The sequence below is a fragment of the Pipistrellus kuhlii genome, unplaced genomic scaffold, assembly GCF_014108245.1.
Source record: "Pipistrellus kuhlii isolate mPipKuh1 unplaced genomic scaffold, mPipKuh1.p scaffold_m20_p_8, whole genome shotgun sequence".
NCBI lineage: Eukaryota > Metazoa > Chordata > Mammalia > Chiroptera > Vespertilionidae > Pipistrellus > Pipistrellus kuhlii.
In genome coordinates, this window is record NW_023425584.1 from 10884014 (window position 1) to 10907809 (window position 23796).

At 36.4% G+C, this 23796-nt stretch overlaps 1 protein-coding gene across 1 annotated transcript in view; it reads right to left on the reverse strand.

Moving 5' to 3' along the window:
• The window catches only part of GABRA1 (gamma-aminobutyric acid type A receptor subunit alpha1), a 48040-nt gene that overhangs the window by 9940 nt on the left and 14304 nt on the right, over positions 1–23796 (reverse strand). Inside the window, exons 3-7 of the mRNA XM_036424429.2 lie at positions 22009–22076; positions 14330–14550; positions 12153–12235; positions 9497–9640; positions 3060–3212 (exon numbers count right to left, since the gene is read on the reverse strand). Coding sequence (XP_036280322.1) covers positions 3060–3212; positions 9497–9640; positions 12153–12235; positions 14330–14550; positions 22009–22076 — 669 coding nt within the window. The remainder of the gene's footprint in view (positions 1–3059; positions 3213–9496; positions 9641–12152; positions 12236–14329; positions 14551–22008; positions 22077–23796) is intronic.

Sequence of the window (23796 nt, forward strand, 5' to 3'; positions counted from 1 at the left end):
TTAACAGCATTACAGAAAGTTCTGTGGCCTTGTCTATATTATCTAACCAACAAATAGCTTAAAGAATAGTGGCTAGAAAACAGCTCTCAAATGTACATGTCAATATTAACTTGAGCAAAGAGCAAGGTAACTAAATACCAGTATCTAGGAAACAGAGCAACCCAGTTTTAAATCTCAGTTCTGTAATTGCTGAGTGACCTTGGGAAAATTGCCTCACAATTCAGAGCTTCTGCTTCATTCTTTAAAAATAATTATTTCTTTGTAAACTCATGTCAATAAATCTAACTCAGAGGAGTGTTGTGACTATTAAATACAGTACAGTAGTGGAGTGTTTAGCACTTAGCCTGATATTTACTTAGGGCAAGATTAATTACTTATTATTATTGACAAATACAGTCCTTTTGGGTAAATTCCTGCTATAGTGAATTCATTTCTTTAATTTTGTGAATTTTGGTTTATGTAAGCAGCATAAGGAATTCAGGAGTAGGTGTTCTTAAATCAAATGCATGCATAAATTAAAAGCAGTGAAGAATAGCATAAAGAGGTGTGTGTGTGTGTGTGTGTGTGTGTGTGTGTGTGTGTGTGTTCTTATAATTCCTGTTATAGGGGAGAGGAAAAGAATAAAAGTGTGTTGAGCATCTCTTAAGTTACAAGTACTAAGCCTGATAATTTACATATTTTCTTTTTTACTTAATCTTTTAAACAGTATAATTTGACATTAATTATATTCACATTTTATTGGCAACTGAAGCTTAGAAAAACAGATTAAAACTAAAACTTGAATCTGTCTGGCAGCAAAATTCCATGACCACATTGGCTTCAAATGTGAGCATGGAAAGTAAAAAATATGATATTTTAAGACATAAAACAGGCTTCAGCTTTGTTGAAGTCTGGTTTGCATTTTAGTAAGCTATTATAAATTGCAACCTATGACCCTTTCAGGCATCTTACACAGCTCAGTGAAATATGCTGAGTTAAGACAGAAAAAGACTAAAAACATCTGTACTAAATAAATATTAAGAGTCTGGATCTTAGAAAATTATATTTGTGATTTTATTGAGCTTGAAATTTTAGAAACTTGATAGACATAAATATTTGCCACAGCTTAAGGTTATGCATAGATAGTTATGTTTATCAAAAAGACATGAGTTGTCTGATTATTGAAAGTATTAAAAACAAGATTTTTAAAATAAATGGATATGTATTTTTTAAAAAGCAAAGTTTTGATTAATAAAACAGTACAAAATGTTTTAGAAAGTTTCCAAACTGGAAGGATCAGATATGTTGTGGTTAAGTGGGGAAAATGACATTAAAAACATTTTTCACTGTAGTGCTGGATTCATTCTCATAAAATATAATGTAAATATCTTATGTGTTCTAATTTAAAAAATTCTTGGGGGGTTAGGGGGCTCAAATTACATATGCACACAAAAGAGAGTGTCTTTATTTCTAACAAGCAGAGTCACAGCTGGTTAATACTGACACATGGTGATAAGGGATGTTTGGAGTGATCTTTGCTCGGTAGCTGGTTCTTTCTGGATCTTGATTTAGTTGTGTTCTTAGGGTATTGTCAGAGCAAAGATTTGGTGGTTTCCAACCTAGAAGGACCTTGCGACATTCAGAAATAAATAATTTTTCTGGGCACTTGGAGCAGAGCCTTGCTTTTTTTTTTTTTTTCGATAACTGATTTTCTCATACCTTGCATAATATTGGAAGATGGCGTAAGGATCTTTTGCACATGGATGATCCCCAATTTAGATTTTAAGCTTCTTAAGGCTTTTATAGTGAAGGGTCTTAAATATAGCATTGTGCCTAGCTGATATTTCTGGAATGAACCTTGGTAACCACACCTTTCACCAATGAATATATGGTTGTTATTTACAAACAAATGAGGGTGCCCCCAACAACCCATTCCATGTCTTATCATTGGAACAGGGTAGCCCACTGGTGGGGGTGCAGGATGTCATTAAGGGCACAGACTGTGGATATAAAGTTTTGGGTGTTCATCCACACTACTTCACCTCGTAGCTTCTGACCTTGAGCATGTTACATAATCTCCTGTTCCTTAGCTTTCTTATTTCTAACACAAGGATAAAAATCTCCTGTTTTTTAGCTTTTTTATTTCTAACACAGGGTTTTTCTTTTTAGTATTAAGTAAGATAGTGTAGGGTTTTTTTTTCCCCCATAGGACAGAGCCTGCAATAAAAACACTCAGTAAATAATGTGTATGATTGTGTTGTTATTCAAATATAATATTAAGCTCCAAGTTATAACCTTAATGAGGGGAGTGATTTATGTTAAGGTCACTGCTGTATTCTGTGTCTAGCTCATAGTAGACTTCAAATAAAAATCGCTTAGTGAAGAAAAGAATCAAGAAGTTTATGGTTATGGACTCTTTTGTTTCTATCAATCCAAAAATTATAATTAAGATAGTATCACACTTTTTATGGCGTACAAATTTCTTAAATAATAAATTAGGGAATGACTTTTCCTATTACTAGAAGCTTATTACCCTTTAAGCAATTTTCCATTAGCTTGCCTTAACTTGAAGAACTTAGGGCATTTTAACCATTTTAATTAAAAAAATGCATATTTGTAATTCTTTAGAAGTGTGCATTTATAGGTAAATGAAGTATTCCTGTACTGTCATATGATATGGTCCAATGCTTTCTCTCAATGTAAGGAACCCCTGCTTTTATATATGTAAGGAAGTAGTAGTATATGATTATGAAACCTGAAAATAGGCTTTAAATATTAATGTTTCTGTGTGTGTGTGTGTGTGTGTGTGTGTGTATATGTTTTAATCTAGTATGATACACTTTATGCCTGAATAATTCCAGTTTGTCTCCCAAAACATCAGCTCAAATGTTTATTAATCACATCGATTTACTTTCACTGAAGCAGCTTGCTATTTAGGGCAATGATTTTTAAATAATAAGCAATTTATATTGTACTAACTTCATATTTTAACGTACAATTATTTTTTTCATTCTATTTGTACTAGCACCGGAATAACTTGCCCTCCAAACCCTCACATGCATGTTTTGATTGGCACTTACCAAAGACGGTCCTTGCTGGTACAGACTCTCTGTTGAGCCAGAAGGAGACTTGGGACAGAATGACGGTCATTATACATGGCAGGTATGTTTGAATAACAAAATAGCCAATCTTTCTTTTCAGGTGGAAATGAGTAGTCATCACAACATATTCTCCTAGAGGGTGAAACAGACAGTAACTTTGAGCAATTTGACCTTGAAAAAAAAAAAGTTAATTTCTGAGGTTTTCCATCAGCAACAAAGACCTGGAGGTTAGACACGTCCTTTCTCCATGTGAAACTTAGTTCCTGAAGAGAAAGGCTTTTATCCAGGAAAGAGAAAAAAACAAATTAATAACATGACAAAATGGCTCTGAGGATGAGATTGATGCACCAAGGATGTCACTGATAGTCTTACATCCTTATCCTGGCACATGCATCTAAGACATACCTTTCATATAATATCAGAAAGATGATATGTGTCTCTACATATATTTCATTATCATCTTTTGTTGTTCACAGTGTGCCATTTTGGGAAAATTCTTCAAAGAATATGATTTTGGTGTTCTGAAGAGCAATTATTTATTATACTTATTTTATAAACCACTTCCTTACTAAAAAAAAAAAAAATTAGGAGAATTTAAGGTCTTTTAAAATCATCTTCCCAAATTAAACAAAATCTAAGTTTTGGCATAAAATATTTTAAAAAGGAAAGAAAAAGGCAGCCAAATCAAAATCATGTTGTAATAATTTAAAAAAGGAAGGAAAAATACAACAACAAAAATGGTCTCCTAAATTGGATTAAAAGACTATGTCTAGAAAGCATGTATTTGTACACTAAGCATGTCAAATTATTTCCCTCTAACTCAACAGTCTAGAAGAATTGTAATTCAAATATTCTTGTACATCATGTAACCCTGAGGGAATCTTGTAAGTTAGATGTGACAATATTTCTGTTACATTACAATACAAAATTAAGGGGAGTAGAAAAATAGAAGCAGGGATTTAATTTTGTAAAGCAGAATCGAGTGTTTGTGTAGACCTGGCCTCCATTCTTTGCTTTCTCAAATGTTAGTTACGTGAAGGGTAAATACCTTGCTTAATCTCTTGGACTTTTTCTCATTTGTTCAATTAAAATGATAGTGTTTATTTCATTATTCCTGAAATGCTGTGAGGATAAAATTAAATGATAGATGTGAGAGTATTTTTTAAATATTGGGAGTCACTTGCAGATTTGCAAGAAAGATTAGCAATGTATTCTTTCCAGCTTAAGAGATAAACCATTCACTTTTTCAACAAAATTGTAGTAAGCATTGATTCCATGTACAGCTATTATTTTTTTCTTCCAAGTATTCAAAAGTTAGTATTTTCTGTAAATACTACCCTTTTAAGAGGAACGAGATATTAAAAATATCATTGGCAGAGTAGTTGGTATTTTAAATTCTGCTTCAAAGTATAATGAAATAGAAATGAAACAGTGATTATAGTTTTAGGCCACTTAGCCTCTTTGGACCCATCTTGTTATGTGAAATATGAGTAGGTTGACCAGATAACTATAGAAGTCTCCCTTTCCCACCCCTAGTTTTCACATTTTATGGTTATAATTATTTCTCTGAATACCATGCACTAGGCCAGTAGTCGACAAATCGTGGCTCAGGAGCCACATGCAGCTCTTTGGCTCCTTGAGTGTTCTAACGCCACTTCTTCAAAATAAACTCGCCCAGGCCAAAAACTGACATCTACTCACGAAGTTTCAATCGTACTGTTCGTGTGCACTCGCACATGGTATCTTGTGCAAGAACCACACTCAAGGGGCCAAAGAGCCGCATGTAGCTTGCGAGCCGCGATTTGCCAACCATTGCACTAGGCTGTGTGAGTGGGACCCTCAGGTTCCTTTCATGAAGGTTAATCACCATTGTTGCTCCCTGGTCAGGGAAGACAATTCAGTTCCTCATTTATTTTTACCGAGTAACCCTAGCTCTTCTTCTTTATGTCATCAGGTAGCTCTCTTGTACTAATTCTATCATTAATAATAATAGCTAATATTTATTATATAATTTTTACATGTCAGATACTCTACTCATCAGTCTGTATGCACTTTCTTTTCATTTTAGTCTCATGGTAGCTCATAATGTACAATCTCTTATTATCTCCAAATAGTGCAAAAGATAAACAGAGAAATGTCTTGCCAGAGGTCACTGTTAATAAGTTAAAAACAGCCTTTAAACCCTGATAGTAAAATTTGAGAATCCACACTCTTAAACTGTGCTTCATCACATGGTTACATTTCCACACAGGCCTGTCTTGCCTGTTACCGGTGTGTTAGAGTATGTGGTTGACAGAACATAATTTGCAGCTCAACTACCCAGGTTCAGATCCCCTGCCATTATTTGTAGAAAAATAGTTAAGCCTCTCTTGGGCCTCAATTATGTCCCATATGTAAATATGGGGATAATAATAATGTCTCCATCATTCAACTATGAGCTTCTTGAGAATAGGAACTGTATGTCCTTCTCCAGGCCTAAGCACAGAACATAAGAAAATAAGTAAAGGAATAAGAGAGTAAATGAATAACAGATAATTGTAGTGGATTTGAAAACTCATTATGTGCCTTTAAAGGTTTTGCTCTGCCAGTTGAGTAAGTACATTAAAAGCTATGTCTCTGACTCATTTTCTTCCCTAAAATATGATGGCAGACTCCAAGAAAGGAATTGCACCTCTAAAAAACCCAAGTATTGGGTTGAGCCTCATATATTTTGCTCCTGTGTTATAGAATTGGGTATTTTGGCCTGCAAGAGGTCACTGGTAGTGTGTGTGTGAGTTTGTTCCATGTGAGTGTGGATTGCAGGCAAGTGGAACCACACTTTCTAACCTTCTAAAAGATTATCTGAATTGATTCTCTCCCCACAGAGACTTTAAGGTGGAAAAAGATGTTCTTTATTTAATCATTGTCAATGTGTGTGCTCTTTCCTGCCATCATTCCTAGTCTTCTGGCAGAATCAGGGAGGTAATAGCACCGAATGTCATTTATCTTGATGTTTTCAGGGCTCCACTAGGAGATGTGAAATATGGGATTGCAGACTTTACAAAAGATCTTTGTTTCTTCCCACAGAAGTCTATCAAAGTGAGATTTTTTTGTTGTTAATCCTCACCCCAGGACATTTTTCCATTGATTTTAAGGGAGAGTAGAAGAGAAAGGGGAAGACAGTGAGAAACATCAATGTCAGAGAAGCACATTGATTGGTTGCTTCCTGCATGAGCTCCAACCAGGCCTGGGCCCGGGAGGAGCCTACAACCAAGGTATGTGCCCTTGACCAGAATCAAACACAGGACTTTTTGGTCTACAGGCTGATGTTCTATCCACTGAGGCGAACCAGTTAGGGCATCAAAGTGGATTTTTGATGAGCCATAGTAGACTCAGAGGAAGTGTAACTACACTTAAGTGTCATATATGGAGTTGAAAATGTGCATTGTACTGAACCCCTGCATTTGAGAATTTGGTCATTATTCTCCTCACCAATATCACCAATACTCATTATGGGAATGATAAGAAAAAACTCCCATTTTGTACAGATAAATTTGTCCCTCTAGCACAGAATGATGACTTTTAATGGACCAAATGTATGAGGTCCAGACAGCTGGGGGTTGATGAGTTAAGTCACTGTCTCATCTATTGCCCCTCTTTGTCACTGTGCATCTTTCTGAGTAACTAGAATGCAGATAGGCTGAATCCTCAAGAAGCCAGAGATGAAAGTGGTCTCCAAGTTAATCAGACTAAGACATCAATTTACAGACATGAGAACTGGGGCATAGGGAAGTCACTGGTGCTAGGACTAAATGAAGGCATTCCTTCTGCTGAGTGACGTTTGTGTCTTGTATATATGTGTATTGCACGTGTGCTGCTTCTCTTGAATTACTATTTCCCTGAAATCCTCCAACTTCCATCCTAATGATAATAAATGGGGAGTTTCTTGGGAAGATGTTCTATGTCTATTATTCTGAATGCCTCTAGAACAGCGTTTTTCAACCGCTGTTCTGCGGCAGATGTTGCCTGGTGTGCTGTAGGTGCAGACAAGACAAGAATTTTAAAATTTTTCACTATTTTGTTTACTTAATATTTCATAATAAAGTAATTATAAAATACTTCCTTTGTGTTTATTTGATTCCTATTCAAGAGAATTACTTTATATATAGTCAATATAGGCACAGAGTTAAATTTTTTAACATTTTCTAATGGTGGTGTGCCTCGTGATTTTTTTCATGAAACAAGTGTGCCTTTGCCCAAAAAAGGTTCAAAAACACTGCTCTAGAAGACTGATTGTTTGGCTTTCAATTAATACAGATTAACAAAATGAAAGTTAAATCCTGCACTAATCCTTCCTTGATTATTCTAGGCTAGATTAATTCACTTTTTATTTACTTCATACCTCCTATATTTCAGCTACTACAGTAAATGCTAGGGACACACTCACAAAAAAACAAAACAAAAAAAAAACAAAAACCAAACACACAGATGTAGTCCTAGCCCTCACAAAAATGTTAACCATGGCACTGACCACGCATTTTGATAGTTATAGTTTATGTGTTTGTCTTCCCTTAGACTTCATGGCAGCAAGATTTCTGCCTTGTCTATCATCAACTCCCTAGTGCCTGCCATAATATCCAGCTTATAACAGCATTCCATTTCTAAAAAGTCAACAATACTCATTTTAATATATTTTCCAACATAACTTGTGAGGAGAAAAAAATTTCAGTATTTTCCACATTCTGTGATATTTTTAGGACTATAGCAACAAGTACTATATATCATTTTGAGCATTCATTATATAAACATTGTAATCATTGTTCTATGCTATCTCATCTTGAATGCAAAATTATAGAATCCCCATTCTTAGAAGAGATCGAAGTTTGTAATTGGATATATGGCTTTGACAAAGTCACAAGGCTTCTTTTAAGAGACAGGACCAGAAATTCAGTCCAACTCTTTCTCACTACAAAGCTTAAGTCCTGTCCACTATGCTACATAAATTTTTTAAATTCATTATTTTTAAAATTTGTCAATTCTATGTGCATTTTTAATGTTTTTAAAGCTGAAAAACAACTTTCTCCATTTTTCAAAAGAAGAAACACAAATATTTGAGCTTTTAGGATAGCCATATATACTTTAAAGTAAGCAAAACACAAATTCTATTAAGCAGGGATTATCCTATAATCTCAGTAAGAAATATTGACCTATTTCTTAAACATGTTAGAATGATTAGGGTCCCAATATAAAGACTGAAATCTAAGAAAAACACGTTTGAGGAAGAAGAAAAAAGCAATCCCACCCTTCCTTATTACTAAGTTGTAATTTAGAAATTACAAATCAAAATGAAGAAATTAATTTTAAATTTTAAAAACATCCATAAAAGTAATTGTTGAGTCTTCCTACACTTTCAGTAATTGAACATAGTTGAAAATATTGAGATTGGAGGGGGTAACTTTTACTAATTGTTAGAACCCCAAATTTATTTATAATTATATGCCCTTATGATCACAATTAAGTTAGTCACAAAATGGATACTTGCATAATTAAACTATTACCTCATTTCTTGGTACAAATTTAAAATTTTGGATCCAGCTGTTTATTATTATTTGATCTATTTCTGAGGATTGCATTTGGTAAGATAGTTATAACTCTAAGAAGGATGGCATGCCACCTATTTTTAATTCCAAACTGGAGTTATCAGTAATGTCATTATATTTCTATAGGATATAGCTAAGAAAGGTTCTTGGCTACAGATACAAATGGATTTGTAGAATGAATTGTTTTTTGATGTCCCATGTGTAATGATCACTGCCATAATTTCACCATGGGGACTAGTTGATATTAATACCTAACATTTCTTAGAGTTTTTAAAATTATTTACTGATTTTTAGAGGGAGAGAAAAATCAATCTATTATCCCACCTATAAATGCATTTATTTTCTGATTCTTGTCTGTGCCCTGACCTGGGATCAAACCCATAACCTTGATGTAGTGGACAATGTTCTAACCAACCTAGCTATCCAGCCAAGCCCCACTGACAGCATTTTATGTGCCAGGAACTGTGGTATGTATTTTTAGCGGATGTAATTTTTTCTTTCCAACCACCTTGTGAGGTGACCACAAACAACTGGCAAGGTAGAGGAGTAAGGGTTTAACCCAAACATTCTTCCTTAAGAATTCGCATACCTAAATATTGTGCTATACTGATCACATAGAATCAGTTATTTATTTTGTAGATGAACACAGGACAAAGGGCATTAAATGAAAAGTCTAAGATGACAGGTTTTCAAGTCAATTGTATCCCAGCTTAGTACATTTTTTTTCTTCTTTCTCTTACTGGGATTTTGAAAGACTTACTGAATTACCACATTCTCACACATAAAAAATCTTTTATGCTCCCTTCTTTATTTCTGGAGTTGCCAAATGGCGCTTACCTGTGCTGGACTGAACAATTCCAGAGTCTACGGTTTGTCCAAGAAGGTCATACTGGTTGAGGCGTGACCCATCTTCTGCTACCACCACTGAGCGTGCTGGTTCCCTGGTCCACTCATAAACAACCTCTGCCCTAGTATAAGCATCTAAAAGGAAGGAATGGAAAACAGTCCATGTGTCATGCCACTTTGCTTCTCCTAATGAATTGGTGTGTTCTATCAGCTTCATATTTTCTAGTTCATGGTTCCAGGAGCAGGCTAGGAACAGAGAGCCCATGTCCCTTAGTTTAGGAACACTGAAACACATGTCCCTGATTCATTCAGTTATCTGTTCACTCTCATAACAAATGGTCATTAAGCATCTGCAAAGGACAAATCACTTTGCTGAGGCTATAGCAGTGAGCATTAACGAGGTTCCCTGATCTTAGGGAATGGGCGTTGCAAGTGGTGGGGGCAACACCAGATAAGCTAATCAGTGTATACTTTCAAGTAGTGCTAAATACAATAAAGCATACACCAAAGGTCAGGGGATAGAAAATGAAGGGGGTAGGGCCTGTTTTAGGGACTCAGAGAGGGTCACTGAAGAAGTGACATTTTTATAAAGGCCTGAGAGAATGAGTCATCTTCAGTCATGGTGAAGAGTTCCTCTGGATAGGCAAACTAACAAGGTTCTTCCTCCAGGGCAGGTAAAAGTGTGTCATGTGTGAGAACAGACAGGAAGACCAATGTGGCTGGAGTGAAGTACATGAGAGGTGAAGTAAGGGTAAGGCAGTAGCCTGCATCCAAACTACGTCAGGCTACTATGAGGTTTGATATGCCTACTTATGAGGATAATTTGTGGATTAGATGAACTGATGCATACACAAATGCTCACTGTACTGCCTGACATACAACTAACACATAATACCTAATACCATTGTTAAAAATGAAACCGGTAATCAGGAGAAAACATCATAGTTCTTGACATAAAACATTCATTAAAATGAAAAAATAATGGATAAGAGGGACTTATCACCAAAGTTCTATTGAGCAGTCAGCTTGTGAAGTACTATATCCTCGGGTTTCACTATAGAATGAGACTCATAAAAAAAGAAATCTGTCTCTCTATGACTAGTGCTGTTAGGAGCCCGAAGGTCCTTTGCTATTTTCTTTGCTTGCTCTCTTCCTACACTACCACAATTTTCTTCTATGAATCATATACTTTGACTGAAATAATTGTTTAGATTGTTTGTCTAGAGAGAACAGACAGCTGGTTAGGTAAGTCCAGGAGTTGACTCAGTCTTTGTATGTACCTCCCCTGCAGGAAGCCAGGAATGCATTATCCCACACACTTTCTGCCTGCACACTGGTCAAAAGCAGAAGGGGAGAGGAAGGCCAGAGAACCTGGCTCTGGGGCCACAGTTCTCTTGGCTCCTCAAATGTGTGCCCTCATATTTAGTAGCAGAAACCCAGAAAATTATTATGAAAGGGATTGATCTAAGAGACCTTCAAAAGTATTAATATATACATGAGTTTTATGCAGTATGCTAACAGACCTATAACATCCTGAAGACTTTGATCAGGTAAATTTGTTCCTGGCTGTATCTTTTAGGTGTAAGCTTAATTATTGGAAACTGGCCCCTCTGCTGGTGTGCTTACCTCCAGCAGCCCCACCTCCACCAGCCTGTTCACCCACAACTGCCATCCTATCCTGGCCTGATCATCCACAACAGCCCTCCCCTCTTGACCTCTAACCACCTCTACTTCAGCCCTGCCACCATGGCTTTGTCCAGAAGAAAGTCCAGAAGGTCTTCTGAAAGGTCTCCCAGTCTAATGAACATATTACCCTTTTATTAGTACAGACAGAAGCCTGGTGCATGGGTGGGACCTGGCTGGTTTGCCCTGAAGGGTGTCTGGGATCAAGGTGGGGGGTCCCTTGGGGCGTGGGGCGGCCTGGGTGAGGGGCCTGCAGTGGTTTGTAGGCTGGCCATGCCTCCATGGGGTGAGGGTCCCTACTGGGGGGTGCCTGGCCAACCTGGTTGAGGGGCTGATGGATGCTTGCAGGCTGGTCAAGCCCCCCAGTGGGAACCCTCATCCCATGGTGAGGGCTGTTTGCAGGCTGGCCACACACCCAGGCAACCCAAGCTCCCAGCCCTTCAGTTTTTTCTTTCTTTTTTTCTGTGCCTCCTTGAGTGGAGGCTAGGTCCAGCTAGAAGCAGGTATCTGGGATTTATTTATTTTCTAAAATTGAAACTTTGTAGCCTTGAGCAGAGGCCAAGGCCACCATGACAGGCTTAGTGGAGGTTCGTTCAATTTGCATGTTTTTCTTTTATTAGTGTAGATAGGTGTGGCTCAGTGGTTGAACATTGACCTATGAACCCAGACGTCAAGGTGTGATTGCCGGTCAGGGTACATGCCCGGGTTGTGGGCTTGATCCCCAGTGTGGGGTGTGCAGGAGGCAACTGATTATTGATGTTTCTAGCTCTCTCTCCCTCTCCCTTTCTCCCTGAAATTAATAAAAATATAAAAGAAGATTTTTACTTTTAGGATATATTGCAGCAATTCACTAAACTTTCTTGATGCTCTTTATAAATCTAACAAACTTAGAGATTTCTTGCTTATGTAAAGATTTAGCCCTTTCATTAAAAAAATAATTAAAAATGAGAATAAATTTACTCACAGCTTCCAAATTTCAGTGGGCAGGCATGGGCATCCATAGGGAAGTCCTCCAGATGCATTGGGCATTCAGCTCTCACTGTCAGCCTTATCATTTCAGGAAAAATATGGGACACAAAGAAGAGTCCTATAGGTTAGATACTTCCTGATACATGCAAATGTGATATTATTACCTATAGCAAAGATATTAACAAAGCAGGGAGACTGGCATAAACTGTAGCACTATATTGAGCTGTTAGTAATCAAATTATCTAAAAAGAATTATTTATAATTATGATGATTTTCCCCATTTTTGTTTGTTTTGAGAAAGTAGATGACACCTGATTCTGTATGATTGGGCAAGAATTATTAATGTTTTCCAAAACAAGTATCATCAATAATCCACCTAGCAACACTAAATCCTTCAAGGATGAGACTGGATATAAGCAAATAAATACTTCAAATTTACCAATTTATCCTTGATTATGAATAATTTATGGATAGAAAGAGGAAAAAGGAAATTCTCCTTTCCTTTGAGCGGTCCTCCCTACCTCCTCCTCTAAAATAGCATCAAATATACAAATCAAAGGAAGATGTGAAACAGGATCTGTGTCCTCATGGTTTGTGTAATTGAGATTAACATAAGTGTCCTGTAGAGTGAACATGTGATCTCACTATATCACAACCATTGTTTTATTTAAGAAGCCTTTGCCTAACTGAAGCCAGGATGATGATGTGCTTCCCTTTAGTCCACATCTCTTAGGAATGCGAATTCCATTCTCACTTTAAAATGAGTACTTAAGAAAGGAATTTGCTGAAATAATTTTGCTCTCCTTTGGTGGAATTTTGAGGGAATTTATGACCCAATTCCTCACATGATCTTTAGAAAATATATTTATTCATATTGATAATTTGTAATTAGCTAGTTATTAATACTAGGAAATGAGCAAAAGGAAGGCCAGACATTATAAACATTGCCATCTGGGCAGCTACTTAGTAGATTATTTCAAATTTCAAATATTAATAGATCCTGCTCGGATGATCTGGAAAGGTCTACCTGTATCTGATCCTCTATTTTATCTCTTCTTAATTTTTTTTCATTTTTTAAGTCCTATTATACTTATACTAGTTGAGTCCAACATCGAAAGTAGTTCTTGAAGCATTTTTAATATTTGAATATTTTATTTGAATATTTAGTATTTATTTGAATATTAAAAATAAGCTAGAAATTCTGGGAGCTCTCTCCAAAGGAAAAATATCACTTTATTTCCATGCTAAATAGAATCCTCCAAGTCTAGGATTTTGCCTTCATTGTTTTTCCATTCCAATACAGTCTGAATTACCCAAGTGTTGGCCAGATCTACAAAAAACAACATTTTAACAAGTCAACTGGGTATGAAATAGTTATTTCCCTTAAAAATGAGTCATAAACATATGTAAATATTTTTAAACATTTCTATTTTCTTTAAAATATTCAAAGTTTTATTTGAATCATGTTTCCTTCATTCAGCTATAAATATATTATTACTATCTAGATGCTAGGATCTCTGGTAATCTCAAATTGTGGAGAATGTTTATAAAACATAAATATATACTAGTCTTGAATTTAAGCAACATTTAAAATATCTATATTCTTAACCTAACTAACAATATATTATAAATTCACATCCCCCTTCAAAATGTATACTTCCACATGAACCTATCACTTCTAAGAATTTTGAACCTTCCTTTGTTTTTTCCCCTTCTTTATAATTAGAAAGACTACCATATAAGATTATCCTTCTTTATAATTAGAAAGATTACCATATAATTAGAAAGATTACCATACTTTATAATTAGAAAGATTACCATAAAAGGTGGCTTTTAGAAATTTGATCTAGACCTTATTGGCATGCAGGAATGTATGAAGTCAATTGTAGGGAAGGGAAGTTATTCATATTGCACTAGAAGATGTGGGAGAAATGCACTGAATTGCTTAATATATACTAGTATTGTAAAAACTTTTTTATTTTATCTAGTCATTTCACATAACACTTAATACTTGTGTAATAGTTTAGCTAGCTTATTTCTCATAATAGAGTAATTATTGCAGTTGAATAATAGGGAAAAAGTGAAACCAGATGTCCTACCATTGCCTATCAGCTTAATGATTACCTACCCACTGAAAAAAAGGAAGGACAGAAAGGGACTGGTCCTCCATACCTCATGGTGTACAGCAAGGTACCATCCTCCGTGATCCTCAGGAGCTTGTTGGGCATGGTCATGTTGTGTGCCACTGACTTCTTCCCATTGTGAAAAAAGGTATCTGGAGTCCATATCTTGCTTGCCATTAGGTTATTTAACCGGAGAACAGTCATGGGTCCTTTAAATTTTAACCTTTCATCCTTCCAGCTTTGACGGAAAAATACATCTATGGTATATTCCTGGGTAATTATGGAAAATGGCAAAGAGTTTACTGTGCTCTAATTTGCAATACAAATACCTTACACTGACAATGCATAATTTTTGCAACGTTAGAAGTAAAATATGAGCCCAGTGATGTTTCTGGAAGTAAGCTTGTGGTGGTCTGTACATGCCAATGTCAGGCGAATCACTGGTTGGCATAAGCATTTTTTGAAATATTTCTTGGGTCTGGTTATCTCCTCAGATAAATGAAAATAACACCCTGCCCCCAACCCTCCTCCACTACACCAGCACCTATAGAAATAGAATATCTTTCAAATAAAAATGGAAGTCATGTTAGAAGTTATTAATATAAGAACACTTTTTAATGAGAAGATTCCAATGCTAAAGATAAAGCATAGTGTTTTGGAGGGTTCTTCATGGTGTATGGAGACTTCACACTCAATCCCAAATCATTCATGATTCCAATGTGAGTGTAACAATCCTATCTCCTTTTTTTTGCTAAGTTGAACATTTTTTATCATAGATAATGTATGTACACTTTCAACTCTACGCAATGAAGATGAATATGAAAATAAGAAATCTCTTTTGCTGATAATTTAGATCTTTTCCAAAGAAACAAAGACTATAGAATATGGGTGCATGTGTGAGTGTGTTTTTGAGTGTTGGTGTGTATAGGACACATGAGAAATGTGTGAAGCTCGTCATCATTCACAGCCAGAGACTCTGTCTATTTGAATAAACACAGCTTTCCTTATGGCAATTCCCAGAGATAAACATCTGCTGATCTGAATACAAGCAATGTGACTTACCAGCTCCTAAAATTGAAAACGGTTCTATCCATCTTCCTTGCAGGATTTGCTACACTGACACTAAATTTGGAACTCAATGGTTTGAAATAAAGATTACTGGATTCTCCATTAATCTTAGCATGCTCCAAACTAGATGGAAGGTTAACTTGAAGACATTGCCCTACATTTACTTAACTCTGATGCATCAGAAACCTGCTTCTTGTTTTTTTAAATCACATCCGTATCAACTTTTCAGCTTGCAAACTAATGTCTGTGTCTAGGCATTTTGTGCATGAATTTAACTACCTGTCTCTCAGACTTTAAGCAAGATTGGGTCAAGCCTGAAGGTTCATTCTTGGTGCACAGTTGGCTCTGCTGGGCCTTTACTGATCACTTTATATTGGGTAGTTTATAATGCTAAGCAAAGTGTGAAACTCTGATTGAAACAAAAAAGTATAACATGATGCTAAACTATCTTTGTAGACAAAGAAAGTTACCTTGATGGATGGTTAGGCCTTTCTGTATCTGTCAGTATCAGATAAAGGCACTAAGATGCATGAGATAGGAATTTACTCACCAAGAAACATTTGTTTAAGCATCTGTTAAATTCAGCAGAGGGAGAAATGGTTTCATTTGGATGCTGTAAGAACTCTTTGAGGAATAGGGTACTCATAGAATGGTCTCTTTGGTGAGGAGAGAAATGGCAAGGGAGCCTGCAGATTCATTCCATCAAGAAGTGATACAAAGTAGTAGTGCTGGGAGGAGGGAGAGGGGGGAGGTGTGGGTGCATTTACTCTGGGCTGCGCATGTTCTCTTCTCTAGAAGAACAGGCCAGAGTATGAGATCAGGAGGAGATTGCCATTACTCGGTAATCAGCCACATATACTCTCTTCTCTGTCCAACTGGACTATTTTAGCCTGGTCAGCAGTAGCAGGAATGGCCACTTGTAAATGAAAGTTCCAAGGATGTGAAATCTTAACTGTCCAATTCCTCGTGAATCTAAAAACTGGGTTCATTTGTTTGCTTGCTCCAAGGATATTTTTGAAGATATATGTTAATGTAGAATAAACTGGAAATATATCTGTTATCAAGTCTTTGGCAAGATCTATACCAAAGTCAGTGATTTCAAAAATATGTCTTGAAAAAATTCTCATATTTACATGGATATCATGTTTACCGCCAGCTTTACTTACCTGTGCTAATAACAGACAATGAAATCCCCAAGTTCATTTAAGATATTCTCTTTTGAAATGTACTGGGGTCTCTTTCTCTCTCTCTCTCTCTCTCACACACACACACACACACACACACACACACACACAGGTAGCAAAATTAATTGGATACGTTTTCATTTCTATTTCTTCTCTGTTAGAAGTGGAAATGAAAATGAAATAAAAGGAGTTGATAAGGATCAGCTCCTGCCCACTCTAGTGTAAATATTTGGTCCCTGGTGTCCTGAGATCTGCCCCTGCAATATTGCCATGGTAGCAGCAGCTGCCAGCAGCACCTTGTAGAGCATGACCTTGCCCCCAGTCACAGTTCATTAGGCCAAGTTAGGCCAGAGCCCCTTCTTCAGGAAATTGTAACAAGAGGAAGGAGAGGGTAGAGCCATAGTATAACTATTACAGAAATAAATTCTAACCCTACTAACTAGAGCTTGAATTGTCTGTGCCCACTGAAAGGCCTTAGGCCATTTTCTTACCTTCTCTAAACTGTGGTTTCCCAATTGATAATGGGGATGATAGCAGCACTTATTTTCACTTGTTCTTTTGATAAGTTAGTTTCTGTAAGTAAACAGTTTGTCTGGAACCTAGGAAGCTCTCAGTAAATGTTAGATGTTATTATACGTCTCCTACTTTATTATTTTTATGAACATATATTTATCATGGGTTTTTATGTAGCTGGGAATGAAAAATTGCTATTTCTTTGAAATGGCGTTAGGGCAGAAATCCTGAGGAAAACAGGAAGGTAATAATAACCAAGCAAAGTAAAGACAGATGCAAAAGAGAGGACTCCACAGAAGGATGTCTGAACAAACAGGAAGCAGTGGTGAAGAACTTGTTCAGGGATCATAGTCCCAACCCCCACCACTCAGGTGAAAAGTCTCTCCAAGCTATCTTGTTCAACAGAGTAGGTACCTCAAAAACGCAAGACTTGTTCTGAAGATTGGGCAAAACGTCTTATGTTCCCAAATAAGTACTGTAATGAAGTGTTCCTGCTTGCACCATTTATTGCCATCTGTGTGTGCTTTGGCTTACTACATTGTAAGCACCGTGGAAAGCAATGCTCTGTGGCTGTGCCACTGGATATTTCTGTCAGAACCTCGTGCCCTGAGAATGTGCTGTTTGATTGCTAATTAGTGGTTTTTAAAACAAAGTTAAGGAGTTGTCCTAATTTTGTTTTCTATTCCAGTTGAAGTCAGATGGTTAGGGAGCTGTGGAGCCGCTAGGGACAGACATTCTGAGGTCAAGTTGCTCCGTAGCTGGGTCACTTGCCTCCTTTGGAAAATGTGGATAATAAGAATACTTAGCTAAAATGTTGGGTATTAGGATTAGATGAGTTATGGTCTATAAAACCCTTAGCCTGGTGCCTACCGTTTTGTAAGTGTCCAATAATATTGAGTGTCATAATGGCTATTATTAATTAGATACTTTATTAGTTCCCACTTTAAAAACTATGAAGCTTTTCCTGTCTTAAAAATTGCTTTGTCATTCTGCCTTCCAATTCTGACAGTTTCTAAATCATGCTGCTCTGTCCTATGCATAATTCTACTATAACACGGTTTACATGATTAATCTTCTCAAAGTGGCCAAGTACAATCTCCACTAGCCACTTAGCAGATCAGTTGCAGACCTATGGCTAGTATGATTACAGAACAATTCAAATGATGTCTGGCTCTAGACTCCCTTCCCCTTCTTCCTATCTACTATTTGACCAAAGGCCATGCATGGAAAGTAATTCATGATAATCATGGGGTTAATGGTTTGTTAAAAATCCTACTGTGTACCTCTGGTCTAAGACCAAAAAATAGATATCATTGGTTCCTTAAGTCACAGTCAATCTGAAGCAATATCTCAAAGGCATGCCAACTATTTTTCAAGAGGAAAAATTTTGATTGCCTAGGGCTTTGTTCATTACTATCTCTTTACAATGCCTATTGAGCATCTACTCTTTGTTAGGCATAATACTAAGAGCTAGAGAAAGAATAGCCATTTATCATTATTATTATTACTAGAGGCCCTGTGCATGAAAGTACCCTCTCCAATTTGGGACCCCTTGAGGGATATCTGACTGCCCATTTAGAGCCTATCCAGGTGGAATTGGGGCTAAACTGGCAGTTGGACATCCCTCTCACAATCCAGGACTGCTGGCTCCCAACTGCTCACCTGCCTGCCTTCCTGATTGCCCCTAACCACTTCTGCATGCCAACCTGATCACCCCCTAACCACTCCCATGCCAGCCTGATTGATGTCTAACTGCTCCCCTGCCAGCCTGTTTGCCCCCAACTTCTCTCCTTTGCTGGCCTTGTCACCCCTAACTGCCTTCCCCTACAGGGTTGATTGCCTCCAACTGCTCTTCCTTGCAGGCCAGGTTTCACTGGACTGCCTTCCCTTGCAGGCCTGGTCCCTCCCAAATACCCTCCCCTGCTGGCCCTCTTGTGGTGGCCATCTTGTCTATACATGGGGGCAGGATCTTTGACCACATGGGAGCAGCCATCTTGTGTGTTGGAGTAATGGTCAATCTGCATATTATTCTTTTATTATATATTATTATTATTATTATTATTATTATTGCCTGAGTATCATGTCTATAATGCTTTACTTCTTCTCTTGATGTTTCCATCAGTTAGAAGAGCACAGATCCAGTATAAATCATTGAATGTTCTCCATTCCCTAATATATTCTATTTGGGGAGGGGAGGAAGGAGAACTAATTTAACTTGATGGGTGAATTTGGAAGGAAAAATCAGTCTTGCCAGTAATAGCCTCTTCCTCTTGACTTTTCCATTTTGGATGCTGGCTGTTCATAAGGCTCACAAAGTTTTCTGTGCACCTCTCTGCTAGAAGGTTCACATGGACAGTCTACACCCTAGCAGTGGGAGGCCAACACTGCCTGTTGACTAGTTGGGTTAATCTGGTTAATCCAAGAGTTTACTCTCATAAAACTCACTTTTCTGCAGATAAAAGCCACCTTCTACAATAGTATTATTAAGAATAAAAGTGATTTTGTCATATTTCATATCCCTTACTCATTGTCTTATTTCTCAAAAGGTTCAGAACTCAAGCTGGGAAAATGGTAATATTTATTAAGTCCCTTGAGACCTTAATTTTTAAAGATAATATAGACTCTTAAACCTATTCCAATTAAGTAATAATTCAACACTTTCAGTAAGCTAGCAGCGCACTGATACTGCGAGGAATGTGAAACTGTACCTTCAGTATATTTGCATCATTTTAGGAAAATAAGACATTTTATAAGAAAAACAACTTTACAAAGCAATGCTCTATGTGAGCTTAAATTGTATTTCATAGTCAGTAAATGTAATTAGAATGCTGAAAAGGAAATTTATTTTGATATTGCATTAATTAAAACATTTTTTTATAAAGCATGTGGGTCTTTATTTGGGCCTTTGTGGAAATACAGGATTTAGATGGGTATAGAATAGAGGAAATTTCCATGAAGGGTACATAAGGAGTTCAGAGGCAAAATAGTAATTATTATTTATTGAGTACTATCAATAGATGCTTCAGTTGTGTATCTAATTTAAAATTCCTAACAATTTGAACAATAAAGATTTTTTTTAAATCCTAACAATCTTATAATAATAGGTAATAATAGTACCATACCCAGTGTAAGTTTAAGTGATTTGCTCAAGGTCATGCTGTTGATAATAAGGAGATTTGCATTCAGCCAGCCTGAATTCTAGAGCTAGTCCTGCTAACCCCCAAGTTGTATTTGTCACACAAATGATAAAATAGTCAATATTTAGAACAAGTGAGGACATTTTAATAAAATCATTTATGGATTGTATGGAATACAAGCAGAGGAGTTTAAATTTAACCTTAATTATGACTGAGATCTATGAAATCTTAATTAGAAAAGCAGCATGAAAGAATAGTGGGTGTGAAGATGGAGTTCCCACTTGGAAGAATCACAATAGGTCCTCAGAGAGCAATCAATATAGCAACTATTGTATCACACAATATTTCAATAAGCGGTCTACAGACTAACCACAGTGGCAAAATGTTTTGCTGGAGCAATAAATCCACAATTATGGCTAACTTTTCTATTTCTATTTCTTCCAGAGTAAGAATGGAAGAAAGGCTGACATTTGTTTAGTGCTTATTATACACCAAAATTTTAAAGTGTTTTTCATGTATTAATTTACTTAACACTTGTGATTACCCCATGAGGTATTATTATTATTACTTCCATCTTACACATGAAGAAACTGAGGCAGAAAGATATTACCCAAGGAACTATCCTTATAAGTGGAGGAGCTGGGTTCATAAACCCAGACATTCTGGTTTAGAAATCTGTATTGTTACCCACCACCCTGCTGTCTCTCATGTACTCTCCACTGATCCTAATTTGTAACAGTTGGTACATTTCATGCCCGCATCTCCCAATGTTTGACTCACAGGCATTAGGTCTATAAAGAATGTCAATAGATGTTCCTGAAGGAAAAGGATTTTGGATAAATACAATTGGCAGATACTAGGTTATATGACGTTAAGCAGTTTCCTTATTTCAGGACTTGTCCGAGCTGTTACCCAGCCAAGGTGGGTGCACTGAAAATTTCACACTTTGGGAAATGCTGGTCTCAGTTGATATTTTCTATAACCTTTATTCTGAGTCATCTGAGCTACTATGAAATCAGGACCTTTACATTAATATGGCATTTCAAAAATAATATTCAATTAATAGATCTTTGAAATGTTCATAATGATGTATCTTCATGGCCTCCTTGTGATTTATTTATTTATTTTATTTATTTATTTTTTTGCTTATATAGGAGCTTGGCTATTAGGACTTTGGAAACATTATTGAATACCTGAAGAGCTCTACTGGTGCACCAGTGCCATCAGATGGATGAGAAATGCATGTTAATCATTGGGATTGGGAAAAGAAAGAACAGGTATGCTTTCATTTTATTCACACTCTTGATAACAATTTAATGAATGCCTTTTTGTAATGAAACGGAATACTTCTTACTACTATATTTTAACTATTTATCTTTCTAATGCTGGTCAAATATACATTAAGATTTCATATTCATTTCCCCTTTGCAGCCAAAAAAATTCAGTAACGGAAATATTTATGGCTATTCTATAATATCGCTGGCTACTCAGAAACCTAGAATCCTCCTAACTGAAATGGAAGATAACTTACACTCACACTATTTGGATTACAGAGCATAAACCAAGGCAAAGCTGTCACTTCAGGGATGGAAATAAAGAAGGTTGTAGTGATTGATAACCATAAATAGTCTTGGCCAGAGAAATAAATGGGTATTTTCTGTTATATAAATATTACGTATACATTTTATATTATATATTATGCACATAGGCGCAAAGCTATAGTCAAGTTATTTCAAGTTGTTCCCTAAATACTTAGTATTTATTTATCGTTCAAAGTAAATTTAGAAAACACTCCAAGAGAGCAAAAAAAATGCAGCGTCACTCACCATATCATGGTCCGAAACCGGTCCGAAACTGGTGACGAAGATGTCAGTTTTTACTTCAGTTACGCGCTCTGATGAAGCAGAAAATTGGGACAGTAAATGTCTATCAACAGCCCTTATTAGATCTCACTGCTACACACTTACACCAAATGGGAAATTTATTGGCTTTGATTAGCTATTTCTAAAATTGGTCCACTGTGCAGTCCTGATAATTTACTGCTTACACATGAAATTTCACAGTTAATATTTTTCAATGGAGAACAGAGCCTAAATATGCTACTTTGGGAGGTGGAAACTTTATGGAGAAGTCAGCTACTGTTTAATGAATTCTTCAGGAATGGACACACTTTCCTAAATGATACAAGGCCATTTCACTTTGCAATAAAAAGGTGTTAACATATGGGTATGACTGAAGCGTCTATATTCTTACACAACTTGCCAGATCCATTATGTTTTTAGCTACTCTTGGTAAGTATATACTGTGTGGTAGCAAGCTTTATTAACTCTTTATAGACTCAAGGGTACGCTTTATAAATTATTGCTTTCTGCCACTAAATCATAACTGAATTACCCAAATTACTCCCTGGAAAAACCTGACAACTTATATAAATATCTTCAATTTTGAGGATAAGAAGAACATATTATGGCACAGAAAAGTTCATTTAATAGATTCAATTTCAAGTTCAATATGATTTTATTGTAGTGGTCTCTGAGGCATATATATCAACCAATAAAACATATTTATTATGGTTTTCTATCAACTCAACACAGACATTTTTAAGGAAAGACATTCACTTGCACAATAAATAGCAAAATGTTTCTTTCATAAAAGGAAACAATTTGTTGAGAGGTGAGAATGAAAAACAGATGACTTTGTAATTTCCAGCTTTAGCTCTGAGAAATAACACCTCAGTATATTAAGCAATTTATTTTATTTATTAGGACATGTATCTCTGGCATAGGACATTAAAATGGTGATCCAATATATGTGATAATAAATTTTTGAATATCAATTTTATCCCTCAGCAATTCACTTGTACACAGTCAATACTCTCTGAGCAAATTTCTCTCAAAGAAGTCATGTGATCCAATACACATAATGTGTACCTCACAGAATAAAATCATTTGAAGATGGAGATAGCCCCTTCAATAACCAATACAATATTTTTGGCTTCTTTTTGTTTGTTTGTTTTTGCAAACAATTTTGTTTGTTCCAAAATGCTTAAAGAGACGGTTGACATAAGAATTATCTGGGTTTACCTTTTTAAAATTTCAAAATGGAGGATATGAATTGAGACAAAAAATAGAGTTGAGTTTTTAAGACTCACTTGGGACTTCAGTTTTAATATTCTGCACCAACTGTGCAGATTCAGAGGAAGGAACAGCTGTCAGCAATAAGTCTCAGCTATATTAACAGTTTGCCACTTGTGTGGGTTCCCATGCTTGTAAGCCCCTTCAGCAGTCATTCATTTCCAAGGCTGAATTTAGATACTCTCCAGATTATAAACTATGAGATTTATGGTATACATCTTAAAAATCTGAGTGACCGTTTATGGCACTAAAATTACATTCACTTCTATGTTTGTAGCAGGGATCTGCCATTAAATGCATGATAATTTGAGAAATATACGAATGCCTGTCTGCACTGGGCAGTGCTGGGTGGCGTGGGGCAGCTCTCCTGGACTCCTTTATCACGATTACCTACATCATGCATACAGGGAGAGTAACATTTCTGCTCTGTAAGGTATTTCCCCATGGTAGCTGGCTTTACAAAAATTAGCTTACCAGATG